The sequence below is a fragment of the Polypterus senegalus genome, chromosome 2 (assembly GCF_016835505.1).
Source record: "Polypterus senegalus isolate Bchr_013 chromosome 2, ASM1683550v1, whole genome shotgun sequence".
Classification (NCBI taxonomy): Eukaryota; Metazoa; Chordata; class Cladistia; order Polypteriformes; family Polypteridae; genus Polypterus; species Polypterus senegalus.
The window spans coordinates 18,055,421-18,076,920 of NC_053155.1; the positions used below are offsets into that span (position 1 = coordinate 18,055,421).

A 21,500-nucleotide genomic window follows, 5' to 3' on the forward strand; every position below is an offset into this window, starting at 1 on the left:
ATCAATTCCCATCTATTAAAACATTTCCATTTTCTCGACTAGAGCACCCTCGTGCTTTTCTATATACAATCTACCTAACTTCCTGTAGTTCACTCATATCACCAGAGCCTTCTACTGGCCATCTGCCCCTGCTCTGTTCATTCCACCGTTTACAATTTTTTTTTTAATCTAACCCTGTTTTCTGTTCTATGTAGTGTCTTGGAGAGCCGTTTTTTTTTTTTCCTTGGTATGTTTTCCGAAAACAATAATCCGAACAGAGGCTCCTCATTCACACCCTGTTTTTTCAATCTCTTTCTTTAGCGAATTCCCGACCGGGAGGTACTTTCCCTTTTTATTAAATTTCCACCTCTCCTTCTAATTATAAGTCTATTTAAGACTCCGTCTCATTCCAAGAGGCGCTCTAATCGTTACGTCCCAGTACCTCTCCCGGACGGTAAAGCAATTGTACTCAGCGGTCACCGATCTTATTCCTGTCTGCAATTCGCACCTTCACTGAAGGAAACTGTTCGGTGCCAAATAAACAGTGGAAGTAACACCCGAGGAAGACAGGAATAGTTCAATCAATTCGTTTTTATTCAGTCACAGATGAGTACGTTGATTCATGCTTTCTGTTTCCCAAAGGAGTTTAACCGGTTTGCTATTAGTTTTCCCCCATGGTCAGTGAGTTTTCCGCACTCTTTTTGCTAAACCCAGCCTCAATTGTCACTTCACTTCCGGTCCCTCCTGTTCCCGGTCCACGGGACGATCAACCTGATTAGCGGACTGACAGTTTCACCCGAAGGCCGCTGGTTACCGCTGTTTAGGTGATCATTTCCTGAGTGACCCGTTGAGTTCAGAATATAACCAGACCGTTAGAGCAAAGAGTCCGCCCTCCCCAACAGTGCTTTTTCCCGATCACGAAATGTTCAGTTATTTATCTATTCTTCCCACTCCCTTCCTTTATTTTACTTTTAAGCCTCTAAGAGACTTCTTCTTCATTTCCTAGGGAGTGTACTAACTCATGTCCTTAACATTCATAATCTTTACACTGTTTTATTTCCGAGAGCTTATCTATACATTCCGGTCCACTCACTGCCTGGTTTCTTTTCCCCGGTCGGACTCCCTCGGTCTACTCACCAAGAATTTTTTCCTCCCGCCTGGAAGTTCCCAGTTTACTCGACTTTCAGGAAGAATCAGAGGAGGTCAAGGATTCCCCATGCAGGAGTCGCCGAGGCAGGCCAGTCCTAACTTTTCGGATCTGGTCCTCCCGACCCGGCCGGTGTCGGTCCTTTACCGGTCCTCTGGACGATCCTGCTCAAGGAGTCGCGTGCCGTCTCTGCCCCAGTTGGGCGCCAAAAACTGTGAGCGCTGAAGTCGGAAACAACGGAAGAACTTAAACTCAATTAAAGTAAAAATAATTTCTTTATTCTTAATTCTTGGTGAGTAGAGAGAATGTGAGACTGCCTCTTCCCAACTCAGTCGACTGATTTGGGTTTTAGCAGCATCCCTAAAGTAAAAACGTTCTCTCTTTTATATCCTAGAAAAGAAAAAAAAACCCTAGCAGTTCATTCTGAGGTTATACATAAATCTTAATTTATGTCATACTGGAATGTCCTAAAACATGAAATAAACAGCCATTTGCATTCCTAAGGAATACACCCCTGTATTTGCACCCACTTAGAATCAATTTAAACATTCTTATAGTCCATAAAGATCTTACATTCTTCAGGGGTCTTCTGATAGTAGCAGAGGTCAGCCCTTCTTCATAAAGGAATACAAATTAAGGGTTTAAGTTTTTTTCTTTCTCAGCCACCACCCAACTCACACTGCACCCAACCTCCTTGGCCCCTCCCATAGGTGGTGAGCGAAAATATTCTATTTATAAATAAAGAATCCTACTTCACGGAAATTCATTTATCACGGTAGAGTCTGGAATGGATTAACTGCGATAAATGAGGGTTTACTGTACATATATATGTATGTATAGGATAAACAGAATTAATCTTGCTCCATTCCATTCACTATAATAATACTTAACAACAAATTTTTTTGGATTATCATAATCAACTATCACATTTATCTAATCTTAATTATCTAATCTATCCTTACCTATCCTTATTATCTAATGAGTACACTGAAAACAAAGTCAATGCAGTAACTAGAAAAAAAAAACTTCAAATGGGAATTGTTTTACTTTTATTTAGCAAAAAAAAAAAAAAATCTGCCAATGAACGGTTTAGCAAAATTTACTTGATAAGATTTCTTATCCAAAAAACAAATTCCTTGACTAGTTTATAATCCTTACAATAAGGAACACAGGATGCTTTCAACTAAAAACTCCCACTTGCTGAGGTTTCATTGTCGCCGAGTATTCTTCATATTGGGCTGGTGGTGTCATCTGATGTATCAAAGAACACTTTCGACGAGAACGGGCCATTCAGTACAGCATGGTTTGTCATCTGAAATTTACATAAAGATAGTAAAATACTCTTGAAATGTGGTATGTTTACATTCTCTCTATGTAAATGGAAGTTTTTTTATTTTAGCACAGTAAAGATAAGAAGAACAGCCACAAATGGAGAAAAGTGTTTTTAATCTTACATTTATCAAAAAGTAAGCCTGAAGCAGCAAAACTATTTACTGTCCCGTGTCATGATTTATTCATCAGTGCAACAAATAAATACCATGGTATGAAAAGAACTTTATTGAAAAGTACATCTGAATGAATGTTCTAGAGGTTTCATATTGGGAGCTTGCTGGTGGAGGACCTCCATTTTATGGTAAATGTGAAACTCATTAGAATTTCATCTTAATTATTTGTTTTTATTAAATATTTTGATTAAAAATATCACTGTGGTTTGTACTGCTGTCTCACACCTACAAAGACCTGGGTTCAGTAATCTATCCAGTTGACTTTGGTGCAGTTTTGCTTCCTATGATATATGCATTGCAAACAGTAACTTATTACATTTTAAACCGAGCAAACAGTGACCCTTAGTGAACTGCTTGCAGGTTGATTATCCTACTACACCTTGTACTATTTAATCTGGTGATATTGTTGTCTTTCTCGAAGACACCCTCATTTGAGCTCATCGTGTGAAAAAATGAACGTTTGATGATTTCTTCTCTATTTCATAAAACTGTTAAAGATAATTCTGCATTGTCTACATACAAGAACAACAATTTACTGCTCAAACAGCCTAAAATCTCGCAAGGAGTGCCTCAAAGGGCTTTAACAGGCACTGTTTTTTGACAGCCCCCCATCTCCTGCCTTGACACTCTAAGAAGACGATAAAAAAACCTTACCACACCATAGTAGAACTCCACTAAAAAGACAATAAAATGATATAAAATAATAAATAATTGAATAAAAGTGTATTATTTTCAAGTAACTTCAATCTTAGAACTGAACAGACATGCATCGCCTACATTCAAGCCATAAACAAGGAGTGGCCCATATTATTTTATTAACTGACTTCAAAAAATACTCATTAATATTTCAAAAATACTGTTATTTAGACTGACAGAATTAAGGTGCAGCGATGAGATGAAATGTGTTATCTTCTTATGACATACTGTACGATTTTATCTCTTTGTCTTTTAGCATGATACCGGAGATAAGGAGATTAATGGATCCAAATCGGCATCTTTCACACACTTTGAACTGGTGGGTTTTCCAGGTCTCATGGACTACAAGACGGTTCTCTATGTTGGATTCCTCATACTCCTGTTAATTACGATCACTGCTAATCTCCTTATTCTCTTTCTAGTGTCACTGGACCACAGGCTTCACACGCCTATGTACTTTTTCCTTTGTAATTTATCCCTTTTAGACATGTTAATGGCAATATCGATTATTCCCAAACTTCTGGCAGTTCTTTCTGGGTATGACAATACTCTTTCTATTGCTACTTGCTTTGGACAAATGTATTTCATAATGTCTATTGGTTCAGCAGAAAACTGCTTGGTGGCAGCAATGGCATATGACAGATACATCGCAGTGGTTAAGCCGTTACATTATAATGTGATAATAAATCTGAAGAAATGTGTGATTATAATGGCCATCGTGTGGATACTTGGGTTTATAATTCCGGCTCCTTCTGTTTTCCTAGCTTTTGGGTTGCCCTACTGTGCTTCAAATAAAATCATGCACTGTTTCTGTGACTATCCAGCTGTACTTTCCCTGGCTTGTGCTGACATTAGTGTCCATGCCAATGGTACATTTGGCGCTGCACTGTTTGTCAATTATGTACCTTTGCTTTTTGTTCTGTGGACGTATGTCAGAATTATACTGTCTGTTCTAAAACTGAAATCAACGGCGAGTCTAGCAAAAGCTTTTTCAATGTGCTCTTCACATATGACTGTGGTGCTGATGTATTACGTGTCTGCTTCTGTTGTGTATGCAGGATTGAAAACCAACGGACTCTCACCCGACGGGCGCATTTTTATTGGAGGCCTGAATTACTTTTTAATGCCAATGGTGAACCCTATGATTTATAGCTTAAGAAATGAAAAAATAAAGGATGCAACAAAAAAATACATTCAGTTTAAAGCTCTTTTTCAACACAATACCAAAACGTCCATTAGCGTTGTGGAAAGAGATTTACCGAAAAGTTAAGTGATATTTTCTTCTTCCTAATAAATCTTTTGCTTCACAGATTGTAAAACATTTACTGCTTACACTCTACTTTCCTTTTGAATGTTCAGGAAAAGAAAGTATAACGTAGAAACACTAATGTCCTTCAAAAATGATATGAATCAAATTTGTATATTTAGAAATAAGTATGACCAAATGAGGACCTGAGATAATAAAGTCAAGACAGCTAAGGTGTAAGCATGAGATTTGTTTTGATCGGCTACTCAGCATATTGAAGAAATTGTTTTTTGTGAAAACTCTGGGGTCAGTGTTTAGGAGCTTAAAGGGTGTCTAAGATTTGTAAATATATAAACCACCATAATATGGACGACTTTACAAGAGCAACCTCAAGTGCCCTAAATTGACCACAGCCAGATAAAGAATGGACATGAACATTTGGGTATGGACTGTCAATAATTTTTCTGAGCCAATGTAATTATGAAATTGTAATTATGGAAGCAGTTATCATTAAATTATAAAAAATGAGAATCTATTGGTGTACACAAGTTTTATGTGAACAGTTTCTGTTTCCTTAATTTACTATAGCTCTCTAAGATTTTCAGCCATATTGTATCTAATGTTTCCCTAAATAGCAAGCTGATTTATGACATCCACAAGGGTCACTTTCAGCCACAATACACAATAAGATGTTTTGTATCCTGTAATCAGTGGCATCATTCATTTAATACTATCTTCATTTTCACCTGGTATTTAGCCTTCATCATTTATATGCATTAAAAAAATAATGAAAATATGAGCATTAAGGGCAAAAAGGGGCTAGCTTTCATTATGATTGTATATGATTTTGTTTTCTTATTTTGTTTTGTTTTTTTTTGTAACTGTTATTATGATAGCGGCAGATTTGCCAATCCAGCCATCGTTAAAAACCTCACACTGTTCCATTGAGGTGCTGAGGTGTCACCTGCTCCACTCGGGTCCCAACCCAGGTTGTTCGTTATGTGGTGTGTGTGTGGCGACACGCTATCTGCATGTGCTCCCAACCTATTATGAATCAGTGCAAATAAAGGGTTTAGCCTTCCTTTACAATTAATGTTAAAGAATGTTGTATTAAAATTCATATATTTTATGGATTATTTTATGTGTATAGTCATGCGTTTATATAGATGTTTACCAATGTAGAACACTCTTCATTGATGACGAGCTTAGAGTGCTTAGAATGGTTCACAAATGTAAAACATAAGCATAAAAACATATATAATGTAGCATTTAAAAATGCAGTTTATATATATATACTGCTCAAAAAAATTAAAGGAACATTTTGAATCCGAGTATAGCATTAGGTCAATGAAAATTCTGGGCTATTGATCTGGTCAGTTAAGTAGCAGAGGGGGTTGTTAATCAGTTTCAGCTGCTTTGGTGCACTAGAGGGGCAACAATGAGATGACCTCCAAAACAGGAATGAATGGTTTAACAGGCGGAGGCCATTGACATTTTTCCCTCATCTTTTCTGTTTTCTCACTCATTTTGCACTTGGCTATGGTCAGTGTCACTACCGGTAGCATGAAGCCATACCAGGACCCTACAGAGGTTGCACAGGTACTTTAACTTCTCCAGGTTGGCACATCAATACGTACCATTACCAGAAGGTTTGCTGTGTCTCCCAGCACAGTTTCAAGGGCATGGAGGATATTCTAGGAGACAGGCAGTTACTCTAGGAGAGCTGGACAGGGCAGTAGAAGGTCCTTAACCCATTAGCAGGACCGTAATCTGCTCCTTTGGGCAAGGAGAAACAGGATGAGCACTGACAGAGCCTACAAAATGACCTCCGGCAGGCAGGCCACTGGTGTGAATGTGTCTGACCAAACAATCAGAAACAGACTTCATGAGGGTGGCCTGAGGGCCCGACATCCTCTACTGGGCCCTGTGCTCACTGCCTGCCCGGCACTGTGGAGCTCGATTGGCATTTGCCATATCAGCATTGGCAGGTCCACCACTGTAGCCCTGTGCTTTTCACAGATGAGATCAGGTTCACCCTGAGCACACGTGACAGACGTGAAAGGGTTTGGAGAAGCTGTGGAGAACGTTATGCTGCTTGTAACATCATTCAGCACGACCGGTTTTGTGGGTCAGTGATGGTCTGGGGAGGCATATCCATGGAGGGACGCACAGTCCTCTGCAGGTTAGACAACAGGACCATGACTGCCATTAGGTATTGTGATGAAATCGTTGGACCCATTCTCAGACCCTATGCTGGTGCAGTGGGTCCTGGGTTCCTCCTGGTGCACGACAATGCCTGGCCTCATGTGGTGAGAGTATGCAGGCAGTTCCTGGAGGATGAAGGAATTGATACCATTGACTGGCCCCCACCTCAATGACCTCAATCTAATAGAACACCTCTGGGTGTGACATTATGTTTTGGTCCATTTAACGCTGCCAGGTTGCACCTCATACTGTCCAGGAGCTCAGTGAAGCCCTGGACCACATCTGGGAGGAGATCCCCCAGGACACCATCCATCATCACATTAGGAGAATAACCCAAGTCGTTATCAGGCATGCATACAAGCACATGGGGACCATACAAACTACTGAGTATGATTTGGAGTTGCTGCAATGAAATTTCATCAAAATGGACAAGCCTTCCTGCCACTGCATCATTTTTTCACTATGTTTTCAGGGTGTCTTTGAATTCAGCCCTCTGTATGTTGATAATTTTAATTTCCATCAAACAATTTGGCATCCTTTTGCTCCTAACACATTACATGGTAGAGATATCCCGTATGATTTTTTTTTCCCATTTAGATCCGATGAGTTTCCAAAGTGTTTCTTCAATTTTTTTGAGCAGTTATATATATATATATATATATATATATATATATATATATGTGTGTGTGTGTGTGTGTGTGTGTGTTATATAGGTTGACTTCTAAGGTTTGATCACCGCAAGGGGAAGGAAAAGTTTGTACACCACATTAGTCCCAAATAGGGTAAAACATGTGTTGTGTATTCTGTATTATTTGGCACATTCTATATAACATGTCTATGATCTGCTTTTTGCAACTGAGAGGATGGAGCGGATGTCTGCCATCTGGCTGACCAACCACGTGCGTTACCTGATAGGTAACCATCCAAATATATATATATATTTATATGTAGACAGACAGACAGACAGACAGACAGACAGACAGACAGATAGACAGACAGACAGACAGATAGATAGATAGATAGATAGATAGATAGATAGATAGATAGATAGATAGATAGATAGATAGATAGATAGTGTGATTGCCCAAGTGAAGAAGGGTCAACAAAACGGGAATATTTTGGGCACATTTATAATAAGGTCCAAAGAAAAAAACAATAATTGATTGTCGTGAGAAACGACAACAAAAGAAAGGGTATATTGTCAAGTGACATGTAAACATATTATCTCTGCCGATAGGTCTCCTTTCATCAAGTCATCTCAAACAATCACTGACGTCTACTTCAGGGCTGTCGTCCTTTGAAGTTATGCGGCCAGAATGGGTAAGGTCAGTTGCCCACATTGGGTGGGCTAAAGAGGAAGACTAAGACTAAGGAGGAAGAAAATGCCAAGATTTTTAGTGACAGTGCCCCCTCTCAGCCTGGAGTGGTATTGCATACCTGGGAAGAGCTTGGATGGTGATCCTTAAAAGTGCATGCATGACAATAGACAGATATACTGTATACATATTCAATGAAAAGTTAGCAATGACAAGCTCTCCAGTTAAATTGGCCCTTTATCAAATCAAAGCCTGAGGTCCTTTAATCTTTTGGAATATTCAAAACCACAGACGTGGCCAACCAGGCGCCACCCATGTTTGAGATGCCCTTCTCAAAATCTCTAACAGAAGTATATTATTATGAATTGGTAATAATGCTATGCCGATTCTCAAAACAAAACTCAGTTGTCGAGTTATCTCTTCTTTGGCAAAATCTTTACTTCTTTAGATACAATTTGCAGAGCTGATTCACACATTTTGCAAAGCTCTAAACATGTCATCACTCATGTTTAAAGTTGTGATGTAGTGTGACACAAAATGTAACACACAGGCCAGAAAGGTTAAACACAACTAGTGTGCAGTTGTCATCATTTAAACACAATGACTCAAAAATTGTTCACATGTTTCTTCATCATGTAGTGGACAGATGGTTCAGCAATAACCAGTATTTAACACTAGAATTACCAGAGTCTACGAAAAAACGCGTAGATCCGGCCCACCTTAAAACCGTTCACACTTCTCTGCCAGCTTCTTTTGTCCTGTAAATGTGCCAATTAAGACGAGCAGCAAGCAGCCGGCTATTCCATCCCCCACCGTCGCAGAACGTTCACTAAGTTCTCCCAGCTCATGCCTTGATTGATTACCTGGGAGTGAAGTGGAGTTTTAGAGTAGAAATAATAGATCGTTATGTGGAACACACGCATTTCATGTTGGTTCAGTTTCTAGAGTAATCTGTGTAAACACATTGTTAAAACAGAAACTTTTTCATATTTTAATAATAAACATTACAAAATGTAGGTATTAACTATAGAATGTGTAAAAGCATGAAGTCCAAAGATCAAATAAACACTTTCACAAAAGGCTGAAAGATGTTAAAACAGCTTCTGTAGCACAGTGGTAAGAGTCACTGACTCCGCACAGTGGGCTGGCTATGCTTTAGAGACTTAAGTTCAATTCCCCTCCTGGGGAGAGATTGTTATTTTTTTTTCTTTTTAGCATCAAAACGGACATAAAATTTATAAACTGGTATGCACTGTCAGTTAATGAGATTGTTATATTTTCATGTGGGATGCTCCTTTTAAAATATTGTTTAACAATTGAGACTGCAATTAACATGAACAAGTGTCCTTATAACAGTTGCTTTTAAGATCCATAACACACAGACAGACAGACAGAGCACTGCATAATAGAGAGACAGACAGGCAGAGAAGTCACTAGATACTGTATATAAATAAACAGGGAAGGCACATGTATTGAAAGAAAAAAAAAGATCAACATGTGCCTTGGTCCTGCTTGCACTGAATAAGCTCATGAACTCTAACCCCTCCCCTCACCTCACGCCCCCTTCTGAGTCTAAGTAACAGCGCAAGTACAGACGCAAACCAAGTGTAATCAAGAGTCGCCGGTTCAATCCCCACTCACTCCTATATTTGCCGTTTTCAGTAGTAAGCTGCTCTTTGTGTTAATATTATACAGTACACACATACACTTGGTTTGCGTCTGTACTTGTGCTGATACTTAGTCAGAGTCAGATCTGGGGAGGGGAGGAGTTAGAGCGCGTGAGCTTATTCAGTGCAGTTGGAACAACGCACATGTTGATCTTTTTTTCTTTCAGTACATGTGCCTTCCCTGCTTATTCATATACAGTATCTAGTGACTTATCTGCCTGTCTGTCTCTCTATTACGCAGTGCTCTGTCTGTCTGTCTGTCTATCTGTCTGTCTGTGTGTTATGGATCTTAAAAATAACAGTTGTAAGGACACTTGTTCATGTTAATTGCAGTCTCAGTTGTTAAATATTTTAAAAGGAGCATCCCACATGAAAATATAACGATCACATTAACTGACAGTACATAACAGTTTATAAAATTTATGTCCGTTTGAGGTTAAAAAGAAAATACATTAAATAATATTTCCATCGACACACGCTGCACGCAGGCAAGCGGGCAGTGAGAGTGGAGATAAAGACGCTAGATAGATTGTATACAACAGGCAAAAATAGTGGCCACTTGATAACAGTATTAGCTATAGTGAATGAAAGCATGAATTAATCAACAGAAATAACCGCGATCGACATTTTAAACTTAACAATTTACTTAGGGAAAAAAAAGAAAAACGCCCCAGCATGCAGAAAACAGGGACTTGCAGGCAGCCAGCACGGCCATAGTTAAAAAGAAAAAAAAAAGTGACACTTCGTCCCTAGCAAGGAATCGAATTCGAGTCTCTGAGACATGGTAAGAATGCTGCACTCTGAGAGGCAAATGTTAGTGATACGCCACAGAAGTTGTGTTGTTTTTGGACCTTTCGTGAAAGTGTTTATTTGATCTTTGAAAATCAGGCTTCATACATTATATAGTTTATGCCTACATTTTGTAACATTTATTACTAAAATATGACAAAGTTTCTGTTTTAACAGTATGTTTACACAGATTACTGTAGAAACGGAACACATGAAATGCATGTGTTCCAAATAATCTATTATTTCCACTCTAAAACTCCAGCAGTTGAGTCACTCCCAGATAATCAAACAAGGCATGAGCTGGGAAAACTTAGTGAATGTTCTGCGACGGTGGAGGGTGGAATAGCCGGCTGCTTGCTGCTCCCGTTAATCGGCACATTTAGAAGACAAAGGACGCTGGCAGAGAGGTGAGAACGGTTTTAAGGTGGGCCGGATCTACGAGTTTTTTCGTAGACTCTGGCAATTCTAGTGTTAATAAACCTTTTCCTTCTTCCACTATTCCCCTTTCTAAATCCCACAGCCTTTCTCAGTGTGGCGGTGAAAAGTGTAAAACAAAACCCCCTACGTCCAGGAAGATTATTTCTATCTACCATTAAAGCCAAACTGATGAAGTGGTGCTGAGATGGTCATCAGTCATACACCAGCATGCTGCTTCTCCAGACAATGGAGGAGTCATGTGGGAACACAGATTCTTCAGCTTCTGTTTGGGAAGAGAAAATATAATGTGATATGAATGAAGTATTGTGGCAAGCCCCAGCCCGGAGGACGGATCCAGCTTAGCACTGGTAATTTGACAGTTGCCCCCCAAATCTTTTAATCTTTCCTCTTGAAATTCCAGTTTTTGTTTACCCATGTTTATGGTTTTTGGACAAATTACCATATGGTATGTCTTGTTTTGCCCTACAACATTGCTCAACAGTAAATATAGTAATGTTTGGAAAAATACAGTATATATTTTCTGTTTCATCATTGCATTGGTGCTTACTGTATATATTTCAACCCCTCTTAGCAGGTTATGTTCGCTCTAGAACATTGTATGGAAATATTAATGTAAGTCTACGCAAGACAGAAGAGCTCTAGATTTCGAACAACAGTGTGTACATGGTATGCTCAAATATTTGCTGTTATGCAAAAATGATTTGATAATTGAATTTTTACACGTGTTTATGGTGTTTTTACTGCATTGTTTCATTTTATAGGAGAAGTGAGGCATTTTGAGCGGCTAACCAGGAAAAGCTGAGGTTGTTGCAGAAAGAGGAAGGGGGCGAAGGCAACAGGGGGTGCTTACTCTGTGGTCTGAATGTGAATCCTAATATCCCCGTGCAAAGACAGGGACACTGTGCTGTAAAAAATAGTGCAATTCTTTTTATTAAATTTACAGCCAAGGTCCTGTGGTCATTAAAGGTCCTTAGGCATCCTTTGTAAAGAGTAAGGTGTATCCCGATGTCCAGGCTAAACTGACAACCATCGCTTTGCCATTCTGCCTTCCAATCATCCCCTGTCTCTAACTGGCTATCTATCTCACCATTTCACCACCTAATAGGTCATGTGTGGTGAGTGCACTGCTGTTGCATCATTTAGGTGGATGCTGCACATTAGTGGCTCTAAACTCACTATGTAAAGCACTTTGAGTAGTGAGAAAAGTGCTCTATAAATGTAAAGTATTATTATTATTATTATTTGGATTTGTGTGTGAAGTTTTGAAAAAATAAGTCATAGTTTTACAAAATGTGTGAAAGCAGTTGTAACCAAACTGTAATATACATTTGTGATAAAGCTTTTTATTTGTTGAACAATTCTTTGGCATTAATTCCCTCCAGGGTGTGCATTAATGTCTAGAGACATATCAGCAAATTGTTCTGCCTGGACGACATCTGCTATATACCGATGAGGTTTCTGTGAAAGTTTAAAAGAAGCTAACTGTTATAAGAATAATGACTAGATTGCGTACAGCAGGTGATCATCACGCTCTCAGAAACACGCAGAAATGACAATGCATCAGGTATGTGGCGATACTGGCATCTCATAAATGATTTACATTTTCCTTTAGTTATGACTTCATAGTTATTTCATGTTACATTTTTACAGTTTATATCCACATAAACCTAAATATAAAGTGTAACTCATTAATCAGCTGACAAAAATCTTCAGTATAACACATGTAGTTTAATCTATAGATACTTTACAAATGAGGAAATCTGTCATTTTTGTAGCATTTTATTAATTCTTGTAAAATATTAATGTGTTGATACGATAATATACAATATATAAATTCATATTTACTCAAAAACAAGTATAAACATTGTAACTTAAAAATATACCTGCAAAACAACCATTTGTTATTCATTTCTGTGCACGGAAATTCAGGATTTCTGTTTTTCTACACAGATGTGTTTTATCCTGGTGACATAACTGGTAATTCTGTATTTCACGCGTACAAAACAATTCACCAAAAATTTTCAGTGCACCATTATGAAAGTATTTTGTAACAAAAGTTCCCATCTGAATGGACTAAAACATTCACAAATATCTACCATAGAATGGTCAATATTTTTATTCACATCAAACACTGACAAATACTAACTCTTCTCTGTAAGGAAATCAGCATATCTACCCTATGTAAAAACTGGATTACTTTCTACCATATGACAAAGGTTGTGTTTACACAATTACCCCATTTCAGCATCTAAACCGATAAACATGAAGCTTTTGCGTGTGTGCTATTAAACATTTACTTGCCAAAAAACTGCTAATTGCTAAAAAACCAGAATACTAACCTAGTTAATAAATCAATCCATCCAAAAATTTGCAAGTTCAGCCGATTGCTATTCAAAATGTGATATTACTTAACATAAAATTTGAATTCTTGTTTAACTCAGGTAGTTAGCTGCAACTATGTCATTGCCCCCTTGCTATTAAGAACTGCTTACACCATCTTAAGCAACAACATGACTTTGCCTGCTCTTATTAGTCAGTCTCACTCCTCCCTCTTAGTGAGTGGCCGACTCCTTACAGAGTTTATTCTATTGTAAATGCTTACCCCCTTGTGACAATAGCATGGTTGGGAGTAGGTCTAGGCTTTACCTAAACATTTATAAAACACTATTCGACACACATTCAAATGTAAATTTAGTAATGTATGATTTATTATAAAAGTTTTGAAAACAATGAGCATTTTGCAACCAAATTATGTTCTCAAACTATTACTGAGCTGAGATTTTGAAGAACACAAGATGGCTGCCAAGGCTATTTACCTTTGCTAGTGACAATGTCTGCTTATTATTCATTTGCGATCCTCAAGGTGTGCTGAATACTAATGAAGTAGAATAAATCCTTCAGAGTTTTGCCGTCTTCAAAATGTAATAATAAAATTTTAATTTAAAGTTGTATTTAATAATAAACTGGAGGAACAATTATTAGAAATTTGGTTTGATGATCTGTTTCTGTAGTTTTAAGTATTTGGTGCATAATTTTGGTTCTAATCAGTGTTTCATGTGATTGTTTAATCAAAGCTATGTACCATTTAAAGAGAAATACTTGGTAACCATTACTGATAAGTGAAACAGTGGAGTTCCCCTTCACATACAGTTTGCTAAATTCCCCATAAAATTAAGTTTCTCGTGACTTCTCAACTGAAAATGTGAAAATCACTGAAATTAGGTTTTTAAAGCTGTTTGATGTGGAAATCAAATAATATTGATATCCTTAAATGATATTCTATTGTTCCCATTGCAATCACCGTCCAATGTTGCTGCCACTTCCCTGATTTTCCACTGCTTTTTCCATGTGGCTCCATGCGCTCTCATCGGCCTTATGTACTGGCTATCTCCCTATCCATGAGGCTAGTTTGAAGTGCTCATTTTCCATAACTCTGTAAACCATTCCAAGGAAGGCTCATTCTGGAGCATCCCTGGTGGCCACGTACCCAGACCAAAGGGTTTTAACAGAGAAGAAATGCATCTGCAGTGCTTGCAGGTATATCCCCTTTATCTGCGTCTTTCTTTCCACACTCTGCACCAGAATGAATTACACCATGCTTTTGGGGAAATGCATATGTGATGAAGATATATCTGGTAGTGGTGAGAATTTCAAAGGTTGTGAAACCCAATTTATTTTCAGAAGTGAAACCCAAATGATTTGTGTGAATCATTTCACTCATTACTAATTTTCATTCCTATTTTATTAACAGTTAATAATTACCTAATCAATATTTTTTATTATCACCATAATATCTAAGGAGTAGACTGTAGCAGCCTGAGATTTTTCTTGGGCATTTATGAATGTGAGAAACATTTTAATAAAAACTGTCCATTAACTCCAGCAGAGCTTATCATTTCCAGTTCACATAAATATTGCATAATACTCCTGAAATTTGGAATTATCCAAGATGTGATTACTTATAACTATATTTCTTTGTAATTTGCTCTGCACATTTACAGTTCCTTGAGTAAATAGCAATACTTTATCTTCATTTAGTAAATAAGTGAGCAAGAGTGTGATTGCAAACAAGCTTAGTTTAAGTGTTGTCTTACAGTCATTAAAAGTAAGCTTCCTCTGGCAAAATATTTTAAACAGTTCTTCATAGTAAATAGTAAACATTGATCTTGACATCTAAGATAAGGATCAAGGCCAAAACTGCAGACAAGCTTATTTTGAGTTATGACTTTATAGTCATCCACATATAAACTCAAAAAAAAAATCCCTTTGGTTAAGTTTTTAAGTTTTTGTATTTATTAGTGTTGAAGGACAGGAATGGATAAATCTAATGGTATGAAACATACTTTATTACTTTATTTCAAGGAGTATCTGAATAAGTGATCTGGGTCATTTTTTTGAGAGCTTGCCGGTGGATGACCTTGATTTAGGTGTGAGCATCTTACAAGAATTTTAACAGAATGAATGGTTTAATTGAAATCTCTATATATAATCTTCATTTGGATCTTGATCTTTGTTTGTCCGTGAATAAATTAGAAGAAGAAGCACTAGATGGCAGTATAGAGACAGCTAAAACATAGGCATTGCATTAAGAATCTCCTCCAGGCTTATACTACTGAAGACTGTAGTACTCCAGTCACACCTCAAAACACAGACATTCAAACTTAACAAATTGTTGCTGCTTTAAATTAACTAAAGAGATCTTCATTTAGATCTTGATCTTTGTTTATCCGCGAATTCCACGCATGCGTAGACCACCTTCCAGTTTAGTACGTTGTTGTTACTCAAGGATGTCAACAATGTGCCAGAATAACGAAAGGGGTGGTGGACAGTGTTCCGCTGGTTAGCTCCTGAGGCCTGGTTAGAGAATGAGATTGCCGAAGATAAAAGGTACGTGCCTACGTAACATATGAATGAAAGAAAGACAGTGGGTAAAATGAATGACAACGTAATAGCACGTTCCGGAAATTATTATTGTTACGTTGTAGCCGGCCAGTGCTGCGAGTCTCACAGTTGTACCGTGGCTTGCTCACATGTCAGTGAAGTGATCCCTATTTATGCTTTAAAGAGCCTGGATACCTATGTGTCCCCCTTTGATAACCATTGCTCCGTGTATATTGCCTTACTCTTTGGATTGCCACAAGGCAACCTGCGAGATTGGAGAAAGGTTGAGAAGACATCGTGAGAGGAAACGACAGCGTCGTGAAAACGAGACGGACTGTGAACGGACAGAAGCAGAAATGCTGCTACACCACCACATAATTACTATTTGGACAGTGATTCCGAGTAGGCCGTTCCTATCGAATCAATATCCAAGGGTTTTCTTTTGTAATTTTGTTTCCCTTATAAAAAATCATAATGCTATGCGACGAAGGGCTCAGTTCACGACTGGCAGCTGCGTTTAAACAGGGAGCCCTTCACAGACAACTTTAACACGCACAACGTAGTTGGGCACACATGGGTAGTTAATATTATAATAAAAATGCCACAGTATGTAGTTAGCGCGTCTGTATGGTATGTTTACATGAAGTCATTTTCAGATATCTTGAATTACATTTCAAATGTCTCAAAATGCCTCCATACTAATTTTAAAATCTCTCAAGATGTATTTGAGATATCTCAGAATGTACTAGAAGTTTTTTCAGGATATCTTGAAATGCATTATAAGATACCTGAAATAGATTTCAAGATATTTTGAAATAGTACTCTCTTAATGTTAAGATATTGTATCTCAAATGCAATTCCAGATATCTTCCTGTAAAAATATTTCAATGGGTTTTTCTGGTCTATTTTAAGATATCTTGAAATGAATTTGAGACATATTGAAATGAACAAGAAGTTATTTTGAGATATCTTAAAACGTATTTCAGATGTCTACAGGGTTGTTTTAAGAAAACCTAAATTGCATTTTAAGAAATCTGAAATAGATTTCAAGATATGTTACTCTGTTAATTTTAAGGTATCTCAAATGCAATTCTAGATATCTTAAAAAGTATCTGAGATATGTTCACATTGATTTATTTTTCAGATATCAAAAAACTGAATCTGAAGATTCAGTTCATTATATCTTAAAAACTGTCTCTGGTCCATTTCATATTATTTCCAAATGACTTGAATTTTATTTCAAGATACCTCAACATATTTTAACATATATTTATAAAGACATAAACGTTTTTCAAGATATCTCATTAGATCCCTTTATTGTCATTACATAACACATATGCGATTCTGGTACACTATCTGAAATGATGCTCAAAGCTATACTATTAAAAACCACATATCTAATATTCTCACATATACACCTCACACATTACACAATTGTCAGGACATGCAAAAAAAATAAGTAAATAAATATTGTACAAGTTAAGATAATAAATAAATAACAATGATGGATATTATATTTCACAATTATTTCTATGAGGTGTGTGATTTCAGTATAGAATTTAATGTGGTAATCGCTTGGAGGTGGAAACTGTTCATCAGTCTCGTGGTCTGCGCTCTAATGAACCTGTATGTCTTCCTGGGGGGAGAAAATCAAACAGTTTGTGTGCTGGGCGATACAAGTTCTTTATGATGCTGGATGTCTTCTGCAGACATTGAGAACTGTAGATGTCTTCCACGGTAGGCAAAATTGCGTTGGTAATTCTCCCTGCTGTTTATACGATTCTCTGCAGAGCCATTGCTATACCACACGAGTACCCCATGAGTCAGGGCTCTCTCAGTGGAACAAAGATAAAAAGATACCAGAAGCTTTTGTGACAGATCAATCTTCCCAAAAGTTCTCAGGAAGTAAAGACACAGTTGTGTTTTTTTAACCAGTAAGTTTGTGTTTATTGTTTATGTGCGATCTTCTGAGATGTAGGTACCCAAGAACCTAAAACTAGAGACTTTCTCCACTCTGTCACTGTTTATGTAAAGTGACCGGTGATCATCCTGCTTCTTCCTGAAATTAGTGATCAGATATTTATTTTTTTGGTGTTAGGTATCAAGTTATTCTCTGTGCATCACTCTATCAGCCTTTGTACCTCCTCCTTGTAGGCAGACACGTCATGTCTTATTGTCATGTGCACAGTAAGGAAACACGTTTCCCTGTATAATTAAATTCTTTCTTTGCTTTCCACACCAAATGACAAAACCAATATATAAAGATAAATAATAAGTAGCAGCTAGATAATAAGTAACAGAGGCAGCATAAAGTATAAAAACAGAATAGAAGTATAAAGTGTAATTGTGCAGGTAGGTGTGTGATGGACAAGTCAAATACAGTTGTGTGAGGTAGATAGAATGAGGTGAACCATGGTTATAAACTCAGTCAGTTATTTAGGAGTCTAATTGCCTTGGGAAAGAGAGTACTTTAGCCTGGAACTCCTGCATTTCATACTCCTTTACCTCCTGCCTGAGGGCAGAAGTGTGAACAGTTCGTGTTGGGGGTGGGTAGGGTCCCTGAGGATCGAGGCAGTTTTCCTGCAGTCTCTGCAGTTGCAGATGCTCTGCAGAGAGTTCAGTGGGGTCCTGGTGATCTTCTCAGCAGTCTTTACCATTCTCTGCAGGCATTTGCGGTCCATAGTAGTAGTGTTGCTGTACCACATGGTGATGCAGCTGGTCAAGATGCTTTCAACAATGCAGCTGTAAAAGTTGCTGAGGATCTTAGCTGACATACCATACTTCCTTAGCCTCCTCAGAAAGTACAGCCACTGTTGAGCCTTCTTGACCAGCTGTGTGGTGTTAAGTGTCCAAGTGAGGTCCTCACTGATGTAGACACCCAGGTATTTAAAGCCGCTCACCCTCTCCACTTCAAGCCCCTGAATGAGCAGTGGCCGGTGAGGTCTCCTCTCCTTCCTCATGTCCACTATCATCTCCTTTGTCTTGTCTGTGTTGAGTGTTGTTGTCCTCACACCATGACGCCAGACTGTCCACCTTCCTCCTGTAGGCCGCCTCATCCCCACCAGTGATGCGTCCTTTCACTGAGGTGTCGTCTGCGAACTTTAGGATGATGTTATCTTTGTGGAAGGTGACACAGTCGTGGGTGAACAAGGTGCAGAGGGTGGGGCTGAGGTAGCATCCCTTTGGGGTGCCTGTGTTTGTGATAATGGTGTGCAGGCCAAGTGCAGACAGTTTATGGGTGAGTTTATGGGGGATAATCTGAGGTAGACCTGTTGGGCCAGTAGTCATACTGCAGGGGGTCCAGAGTGTCCGGTATACTGTTCTGAATGTAGACCAGCACCACTCTCTCAAAACACTTCATGATATTTGGAGTTAGTGCTACCGGCCTGTAATTATTCAGGCAAGTGGGTGGGCTTTTTTTAGCATGGGGGACGATGATTGTAGTCTTAAAGTAAGACGGAATGATGCGCTGACTGAGGGAAAGGTTGAAGATGGAGCAAAGAACGTCAGTCAGCTCATTGGCACATGCTTTGAGAGTCCACCCAGGGATGTTGTCTGGTCCAGCTGCCTTACAGGGGTTGATCCTCCTTAGTGCGGTTAGTGTACCTGACCTGAAGAGACCATTGGGGGAGGGGAGGGGGGTTGTGTGGTCCAGGTGTGTGTGCCTCCACTCTGTGCTGTTGCTGGATGTCTCAAAGCGGGTGTAGAAAGTGCTGTGATAGTTTCCTCTGCAGTTGTCCTTGGTGTAGATTTCTTACATTTTTCAAATTTTTTTTTTCTCCTAGTATGGTAGATGCCTTAAAAAAAAATTATTAGTCATAAATCTACAATGTATGAACGGTTTTGAAAGCACCAACTTTTTAATTGTTTCTTCTCATTTAATTGGGAGGCACCAACATCTTTCTTGACAACACCTTCTTTTAATTACTTTGTGTTACATACCACAATTTGGTGTTCTTACTCTACTTTCTCAAACTGTGAGATATTGTATTATTTCTGTATTATCTGCTAACCCATGGTACAGCTTTATGTGAAGGATAAGAAAAACAAAACAAACAAAACAAAAAAAAAAAAAACCTTTGGTAGCCTGACGCTGACTTTGACCTCAGAATGGGACACAAATTTTCAACTAGCCTAATACATTTTACACCATAAACAACGAACTCACAATGCTGTGTTTTAAACTGGAAATAGTAAAAACACATGATTGTTTAGAAGCATATTGTCAGATGACAACAAAAGTTGCACAGGACCACTGTTAAGAAGACATTTGGAGATGAACAGAATTGCCTTTATACAGCTTATTTTATTTTTTTATGTCTTTCAGCATGATCTCCGATATATGAAAATAAATGGCTCCAAAACTGCAAGCGTCACACAGTTTGAACTGGTGGGTTTTCCAGGTCTCCTGGACTACAAGATGTTTCTCTTTGTTGGATTCCTAATACTCCTGTTAATTACGATAACTGCAAATGTCCTTATTCTCCTTCTAGTGTCACTGGACTGCAGGCTTCACACACCTATGTAATTTTTCCTTTGTAATTTATCCATTTTAGACATGCTACTAGTAACATCAATTATTCCCAAACTTCTGTCCATTCTCTCTGGCTATGACAATACCATTTCTTTTGCTGCTTGCTTTGGGCAAATGTATTTTATTATATCTTTTGGTTCAACAGAAAACTGCTTGGTGGCAGCGATGGCATATGACCGATACATTGCAGTTGTTAAGCCTCTACATTATAATGTGATAATAAACCTGAAAAAGTGTGTGGTTATAATGACCACCGTGTGGACACTTGGATTCCTAATTCCTTCTGCTTTCATAATACTAGCTTCAGAGCTGCCATACTGCGCTTCAAATAAAATCATGCACTGTTTTTGTGACTACCCAGCAGTGCTTTCCCTGGCTTGTACTGACATTTCTGATTATGAAAAAGGAGCATTTGGTCTTGCTTTGTTTGTAAATTATGTACCCTTACTTTTTGTGCTGTGGACATATGTCAGAATTATAGTTTCTGTTGTAAAACTCAAGACAAAGGAGAGCCGAGCAAAAGCCTTTTCAATGTGCTCTTCGCATGTGACTATTGTGTTGATGTATTATGTTTCCGCTTCGTATATGTTAAGAATCACTGGAGTCTCAGATGACGGGCGTATTTTGATTGGAGGCTTGAATTACTTTTTAATGCCAATGGTGAATCCAATGATTTATAGTTTAAGAAATAAAACTATTAAAGAAGCAGCAAAAAGATATATTAAACTCAAAGCGTGTTCTCCACACAATCCTAAAAAACCTCTGACCAGTATGGAAAAGGACTTAACAAAATAACTGTGTGAACTGTTTTCTGCTTACACTGAATACCTTTCTTTGTTTTACTTGGAATGCTCCTGAAAAGATAGCAAAACATTATTTATCTTTAAAATTACCTGCATGCCATTTGTATAATTCAAAACCAGTATGAGCTAAAGAAGACTTATGATAATAAAGAGTACATTAATAAAGATATACTGTAAGTATGAGATTCTTGATGGGCTATTCAACTTAAAATACTGATGAGTGTTTTTGCAAAAACCCTGGGGTCAACATTTTGGAGTTTCTCTCTAAATATTAAAATTATATTTGACACCATC

At 38.1% G+C, this 21,500-nt stretch overlaps 1 protein-coding gene across 1 annotated transcript in view; it reads left to right on the plus strand.

The window, feature by feature from the left end:
• Nucleotides 1–21,500, plus strand: part of LOC120524292 (olfactory receptor 6N2-like) — a 121,795-nt gene that overhangs the window by 47,989 nt on the left and 52,306 nt on the right. The window contains exons 3-6 of the mRNA XM_039746152.1: nucleotides 3,584–3,708; nucleotides 3,813–3,864; nucleotides 7,639–7,693; nucleotides 20,426–20,966. Of these exons, the coding sequence (XP_039602086.1) occupies nucleotides 3,584–3,708; nucleotides 3,813–3,864; nucleotides 7,639–7,693; nucleotides 20,426–20,966 (773 nt within the window). The remainder of the gene's footprint in view (nucleotides 1–3,583; nucleotides 3,709–3,812; nucleotides 3,865–7,638; nucleotides 7,694–20,425; nucleotides 20,967–21,500) is intronic.